The 7,865-nt window shown below is 39.2% G+C and overlaps 1 protein-coding gene across 1 annotated transcript; it reads right to left on the bottom strand.

Annotated features, from left to right (window-relative positions):
- Nucleotides 1-351: 351 nt before the first annotated feature.
- On the bottom strand, nt 352-7,689 carry LOC132398567 (apoptosis facilitator Bcl-2-like protein 14). Its single transcript, XM_059978201.1, has 6 exons — nt 7,235-7,689; nt 5,515-5,960; nt 3,814-3,921; nt 3,658-3,725; nt 3,278-3,559; nt 352-1,580 (listed from the first exon to the last, which is right to left on the bottom strand). The coding sequence occupies exons 2-6, from the start codon at nt 5,951-5,953 to the stop codon at nt 1,536-1,538; spliced, it is 942 nt and encodes a 313-aa protein (XP_059834184.1). The 5' UTR covers nt 5,954-5,960; nt 7,235-7,689; the 3' UTR covers nt 352-1,535.
- Between the last annotated feature and the right edge of the window lie 176 nt (nt 7,690-7,865).

Raw genomic sequence — 7,865 nt, 5'->3', positions numbered from 1 at the left:
TGATAGCAATAAGAATAGAAGTTCCAACATACATCAACTGATGCTTAAAAGCCCACATTTCATGTGAGACTGTGTCAGTGAAGCCCCAGCTGGTCCAGGTCTTTGCCTACCTGTCTCCCTTCGTACCCATTATAATGTCGTCATACCCTTTAATTGCCAAAATCTGGCCAATTTGAACATTAATTGGAGAAACTAGGAATTAAGCAGAATAAGATGGAGAGAACTCCTAATCCTCTGACAACACACACAAAATGCCGGTGGAACGCAGCAGGCCGGGCAGCATCTATAGGGAGAAGCGCTGTTGACCCTGACGAAGGGTCTTGGCACGAAACATCGACAGCGCTTCTCCCTATAGATGTTGCCTGGCCTGCTGCGTTCCACCGGCATTTTGTGTGTGTGTTGTTTGAATTTCCAGCATCTGCAGATTTCCTCGTGTTTGTTCCTAATCCTCTGGGCCAGATAAAGAAAGAACTTATTGCTCAAGCTTCATTCCCAGCCTCTAAACTGTTTTAACCTGGTTGGAAAATCATTGTAGCTCCCCACTGAGGTAACAATGGCATCTTTGGTCCTGATCCCCACATTTACACTAAATAACTACCCTGCTCTCAGTCAGTGTTCCTTGCCCCCACAATTTAGAATTGAAGCTGTTTGAATCAGGTAACAACAGCAGGAAACTCAGCCCACCATTCCAAATTAACCTGTAAGGCACCGTTCATCTTCATCTCTTTTCATATTCACATCACACCAAGACCAGGTTTTCCTCTGAAGTATCACAGTTAGAACTGGAACTTTCTACCTCTGTTCATTCACTGTAGAGTTTTTATACCACACAAAGATTGCACTCCTAAAGATTTAGACTGCTTTCAGATGGACTAAACTTGCAAATATAGTTCATTTCAAAAATGCCGATTTCTAATTTAATCAGGAAAAGATCGTATTATTCTCTAAATCAGACTACAACTAAATGCTCAAGATATAATTTCAGGATTGGCACCACCTTAAGCCAACTGTTTCAGGAACTTTTCCTAATGGTAAAAATCACAGGTCAGAAAGTGCATTTGTCATCATTGGCACATTCTCTTTGTTCCTGTCATTACACACACACACAATAACTGCTCTTTGCAATTTATTAATTTTAGCAAAGCATTTGGTACGCTTCTAATTCACATAATAAGAGCCAGATGGAATAGAGGCATGTTCTTTCAAAATATTACCCGTGAACTTTTATTATACCAAAAGGATCAGCTTTGGTGAGATTTCAGACAGTATTCCAGGCACCCCAACACACAGAGCTGAATAAACACAATAAGAATTTCTATAAAAGACACAAAATGCTGGCAGAAATCAGCAGGCCATTGAGGTAACAATGGCATTTTTGGACCCGATCCCCACATTTACACTAAATAAATACCCTGCTTTCACTCAGTGAATTTCTATATCTTGATTCTGTGATCACCTGGCTCTCATCACGAGCTCCTATCACAAAGAGCAGCTCTGCTGAAGTGCAAGGCAGCCCAATCCTTTCAGGGTGCTTTTCATGTTTGAGCATCAATAATGCACTCCTCTTCAATTATATTCTCCTGAAAGATGGGAAATACAATTAAACAAACAACCAAGAAAAGGACATGATGCATACTTTCAATAAGTTAGTTTAACTAGATTATGATCAAAGACAAATAATTTTCCAGGCAGTGAATAAAAAATAAAGAAACCAATGGGTTGCAGAGGGAGGGACACGAGCTTGTTATGAACATTTTGCAGGGTGAGGGAATGCACATTAAAGCAGCTCACAGAATTAAATAATTCTAAGAGTGAGAAGATGCAATTTACAAGTTGTTTGCAGGAGGAAGCTTGTTAAAAATAGCTTGCATAATGGGAAGAAGCTGTTAATAAAGAGCTTGCTACCAATGGTTTGCAATGAATAGGGAGCACATTTTGAACAGTTTGCAGAGTGGAAAAAGTTTGTTAATAGTGAAATACTCAAACTTCATAAGGCTGGTCCAGTTGCACACCAGAACCAGGGCAATGAAACATTTCAACAAAGTTTCTAAACAATTTGCCTCATATAATGTTTTATACCTGCATCAAGTAACTGATTTTAGAGATTTTTCTGTCAGTTTTATTTAAAATGCATGCCTTCATTGATCAGAAAGTCATAGAAAATATAAGCATTGGAATGTTACATTGGTGGAACTGCACACAGAGCATTGTGTGTTGTTCTGGCCTCCACACAAACTAGAATGTGATTGCACTGGAGAGAGTGCAAAGGAGATTCACTTGGATGTTATCTGTTTTAGAAAACTTTAGTTATAGTGAGAGATTGGATAGAATGGGCTCATTCCTACTCCGAGGAAACAAAGGAGTGACCTGATGTAAATTGTATAAAAATTATGAGAGCCAATGGATAGGTAGATAATCAAAATCTTTTTTCCTTTTAGAAGCGATATTGATTACTAGAGGACATTTACTTAAGACAAAAGGAAGGAGCTTTAAAGGGGATTGGAGAGGCAAGTGTTGCTCCCCTCTGCCTCTCCCCTCCCCCAGGTTAATATCTGGAACATATTGTCAGAGGAAGTGGTGGAATCAGATACAATTACTCCATCACTGGAGGCAAGTCATGGAAGACTGTAGTCCTAATGCAGGCAAACAGGATTAGATGGACAAGAAGGGTTGGCAATGGATATAGTGAGCCCAACTGCTAATTTCTCTGCTGTACGATTCGACCCCTGGAGATTCATGTGAATGAGAAATGGGAAATTATGGGACGTGTCAACTCCAAGATCCTCATACAAGGCACATTTTTTCAAGTGGCTCTGTAATCGGTATCATGCCAAAATACTGTTTGCTACTTTCCACCAGAGTTTTGTGTAGCCTCACACCATTGTTCCATCTCTTTGCCTGGTATAATTCGGCACCTCACCGACTCGTAGAAAAGTGAGCTACGCTATCCTGTTTATCATTAGAATAAGTTAATTGATATAGAGGAAAAAAAGCTGGGTCGTGATTGAAATGCAAGTATTTTTGCCTTTTGAAAGTTTGAAATATTTACACAAATATGTACACATTCACCCCAAGTTGACAGATGAGGATCTAGGGTAGACAGAATTGCATGGTAGAATATTAGATGAAAAAAAACAGTTGACTCAAAGTTGTTTGAGAATAGCACAAGTGCTATGATGTTACTTTAACAGCACATAGCCCATTTAATAACTCAGCTTCTTGACAGGGTTTAACAGGTAATGGTATTAGATTATGATGGATATGGACAACTACTTACCCATCCTCCTTTGTCCTTGACCCAGACTGTGAATTTTTCCTGCAAGTACTTTGTTCCAAAGCCCATGATCCGTGTCATTGGGTGATTGCCAGTAACAGCAAACTTAGTAGTTGCATGTACAACAAAAGCAAATTTGTTCAAGTTTTCTTTCGATTCACAATCTGCTTCTGAATTAATTTCCTCAGGTAAGGCAACTTGAAGAGCATAATCCATTACTTTCTTGAAAAATGAGAAAGTTGACTTTTCACTGAACAGTTTGGCAAATTGGGGGTCCTTCTTAATCTGACAAGGGAAAATTAAAAACAAATGGAATAAGAAAATAAGCTCGTCTGAATGAATGACATTCAGAATATTAAACAAGAAGAATATAAGTGAATTACTTTTTCATCAATAGAATCTCCTTTGGCAGTCAAGAACTCGACAATTTGGTCTATGGTTTTCTGTTCATCTGGGGAAACAAATCTTTTATTTAAAAAATATTACTATTTAGAAAATGACAACATTCCTTACAAGTTTTATTCTTGTCAACTACCTACCTGTTCCATCCTCTTCTAAACTGGAAGAACGCAACATTCGAAAAGAAGTTGTTGTGTTCATAACATTTTGCAGGATTTCAGCAACTTTATGAGGGTTCACTTCTGAATCTGGAATGATGGGAATACAAGAGGAACATGCTTGTGAATCAGGTGACGCTGAAACTCTTTACAAAATATATACTTGTTAGAGAATATTCTGGACTGAGGGTGGATGGCAAAACATCAACTTCAGCCACCAATCTTCAGATCTGAATATGTAGATTAAATTTAAAATGCAGCTCAGGACAATGGGTTCCGAACAGTTAATTGAAGACCAGACAATGCTGATTTAAAATTCATTTGGGTTTCTGTAGTGTGGGTGTGAAGAAAGAAGTGTGAAAGTTAAATGTAATTCAAAGGAAAGCATTGTAGATACATTGTAAATACTGTAGGAGATTGTCCTTTGATCTTTAACATATAAATTATCATGTAATATTGGGTCAATCAGGCCTCTTTAACTGAATAAGTCAATATGAATCCTGCTATGTCTCATTTTGTTGAATAAAAGACTATTTTATATCTAACAGCTAAGTCTCTCTGGTGACTTCGTTCACGTGACAACACACATACCAATTTCACTTCTCTCAGAAGTGACTCAAAACACTATGTGTGAATTACATTGAAGGACAATTCTTATCATCAGGTTTAAAAAAATAGCCATTTGTGTTTTGTAGAACCAACTTGAAATTACAACTGCCCTGATACCAAATGCTACTCGCTGACCAGAATTAAAATTTATCCTTTTGCATTTTGGCAGTCGTCATGGTCCTACATCATGGCATAAATTAATATGTCTCATCATAGCCATCACAAAAAAGTAACGTACAACTCCACTAGATCACAGTTTTTAGAACTTCAAATATGTTACACAGAACTCTTTATATCAAACATGTCACACAGAACTGTTTATGTGAAATAGTGGATGTGTGGTACCTTTTACTATAAATGGTCCCTAATTTTTTCTGAGGAAAGGTGTTCTTTTAATGGAGAAAGTTCATTAAGATTCATCATGTGATTACTAGGATGGCAGGACTGATATAAGAAGAGAGACTGGGTTAAGAAGTAGTCTTATTGCACTAGAGTTTAACTGGGATTTCACAGAAGCCTAAGTATTTCTAACAGAGCTGGATGATGATTACTGGATGGATATTTCCAATGTCAGGGAAGTCTGGTACCAGCAGCAACAATCTATGGATGAGGGACAAGCTACTTAAGATTGTGACAAGGAGAAATTTCTTCTCTAGAGAATAATGATCCCATTGAGATCTCTACCACAGAAAGCTATTGAAACCAAATATATTCAAGAATGAATCTGCTATTATTTTTCATCTGAAGGGATCAAGGAGTACAAGGAATAATCAGGAACAGTGCACTCAACAGCAACAACACTCATCTCGACTGGTGACAAAATGTTTGCCCCCTAACCTCCAGGCTCAGCGAACAGCCCAACAAACTGAGACAGCTAATCTTCGCAAAATGGTTACAGTCCTGATTTTATTCAGCCTGGAGTGGCTGAGGTTGAAGTGAAAGATGAAAAATAAGTTACAGATAATGTTCTCTGGGTTAAAAAAAAGAAATGTTCTCAATTCCCTTTCGGGTGAGAATACCTCTCTCACCCCTTCCCTTAATACACTGCTTACTGTCATATAATTAAATACCTACCACGTGCTGGTTCAGGAAGATCGATTTCACATGTGTGGCTTCTTGCCGTATCAATGCCTCCACTCTCTTCATACACTTTTCCATCGTACTTTGATGTTTCTGCTCGTAAACATCTGGGAACCCATCTTTTCCATTTGAGTTTCCTTTTGCTTTTGCGAACAGGTTTCTTCTGTTTCTCAACAGGCCAGATTAAAATGGAGTCCTTCCGATGACCATTCGGACTAACATTGTGTGATGGATCCAGCTTGTCCCCTTTACTTGAAGACTGGTTTGCCTCCCTTTTGTCCATTGCGGATAACGCCAATTTATTTTTCGACCTTCCATCCGCCAACAAAGACCTTTCTGCATAGGCCATCAATATCCTGAACTCAAAGCAGTCATCGTCTGCAGAGTTGTACTCTGACATGGAATTACTGTCTTCTGAATCAGATGTGCCCATGTTTGCCCTAAAAATGCAAAGTATTGAAATATATTTATAATGCCCACAATCAATCTGGACGTCTTCCTTGGTAATATTAAAGAGGGGAGGGAAGGAGCATTAGGCTGACATGCACAGGCAGAGAAACATCTGCTTGGTGACATTTGGAACAATGAATATTTCAGCTTGCCACTCATATCTCACACAAATCCAAACAAGATCCGCAGCTGATGCAGATATGATAAACTCCAATCATTTGTGATCTAATTATTGAGATATCTGCTTCTTGCATCGCAACACTCACACACACACACACCTCCGCCCCCCCCCCCACCCCCCAAGTGCTCCACTTACCTGGTTCACTGAGAAATGCATTAAACTGTGTAACATCAGGGAAGGGTTAATTAAAAGAATGTTGAGATATAACACCCATTAGTCCAAATTTCTTGCTAGTCTTAGTGTGCCGGATTCTTAGAATTTTACACTATAAGTGCAAGGTTTAGGCCTTTCTCACCATAAAATAAAATCTCTTTTTAAAAAAAAAAATGGTTTATCTAATGAATCAAAAGCAACTGTGTCACAGCAGGCTTCAAAATGATGTGCATTTTAAAAGATCACAACATCCATATAGGAATTAAAGCGCTATGTTCACTTGCCTAACTGCTTTTTAGCAAGATTTCATAGAGGTCAAGATGCAGAATGCTTAGTGGGTGGTTCAGTTTCATTTACCTTGGACTATAAACGCCAAATGTTCCCCTGCCCATCTCAGGTACTTATTCTTACTCCGCCTTCAGGCTCTATAATGAGGCAGAGAAGTGGTGACCCCCACCTGTCAGATTGTTTAAGCTAACATTTAAAAAAATTCTTTCTTACTTTTCTCCTAACATTTGTACATCGATGCACTTGTAATGCTACTGTAATTTCCTATGGGAATCAATAAAGTACCCGTGTCTCTATCATACACCCCCAGATGTGGCTCCGAGCCTGTCACCGTACCGGAAGCAACACAACCTAACGCCGGAGCGATTAATGTTTTCATTTAAGGTTATGTCAAGGGCAAAGTTATGTAAGCAAACATTTTAGTAACTTATTAAAGTCAATCATCCTCTAAACAGAAACAACAATTCTGGATTTAGCAGCTGTTTCATCAAATTCATTTACACAGTCACTCGTTCTTAAGAAGAGACACACACCGCACAACAACGCCAGCCTTTTCTCGAGAAAGTGTCAACAGCTAACCAATACCCGATAAGCAGAGCTGGAGGTACTAAGAAAGATAACCTTCGGAAACTATTCACGTACAATTTAAGAAGTTGTTTTAACAGCTCGGGCCCAAAGCAGCAATCGATTATCAGACTTTAGTCCGTGGAAGTTCAAGTTCGACCAAAAAAACAGGTTCGGCACGGTTTCGTTACGCTATTGTGTAAGCTTAACGCGTAAACATCGTTTTCGAAGTTCCCCGGGAATTTTCATGAGATATTGCAACTTGTGCAGAGTGTCCTGAAATTTCTGGCGACCCAGCCGAGAAGTTTAATCGGGAGACTCAGTATTCCCGGAACCGAGGACGAGAAATCACCGGACACAGCATCACGCTCATCAGATCCTAAAACACGATGGGACTTCAGTCAGAGGGTGTTCCGCGTCAGTACAGTTTAAGTTACAACGCGCAGGGAACGCCCAGTGTTTTCCCTTTGCCCAGGATTGGTTAGCGGATTTCCCAGCCAGCGACTGCAGAGGGGTTAAACTCCGAAATACGGGGCAGGTACTGGGCAATCACAAATACGTGTATATTGCTTTAATATGATCTATCTTTGATTATGGATGTGCTGTGTATGAGTCAGTTTCACCAACGGTCTTAAAATCCTTCGGTAAAGGATTTAAGGAACTTGGGTTCAAGTTCAAACATTGAGGTTAATATTCCCTCTTTTTTTTT

The sequence above is a fragment of the Hypanus sabinus genome, chromosome 8, assembly GCF_030144855.1.
Source record: "Hypanus sabinus isolate sHypSab1 chromosome 8, sHypSab1.hap1, whole genome shotgun sequence".
Taxonomy (NCBI): Eukaryota; Metazoa; Chordata; class Chondrichthyes; order Myliobatiformes; family Dasyatidae; genus Hypanus; species Hypanus sabinus.
This window is presented reverse-complemented; position numbering and strand designations above follow the sequence as displayed.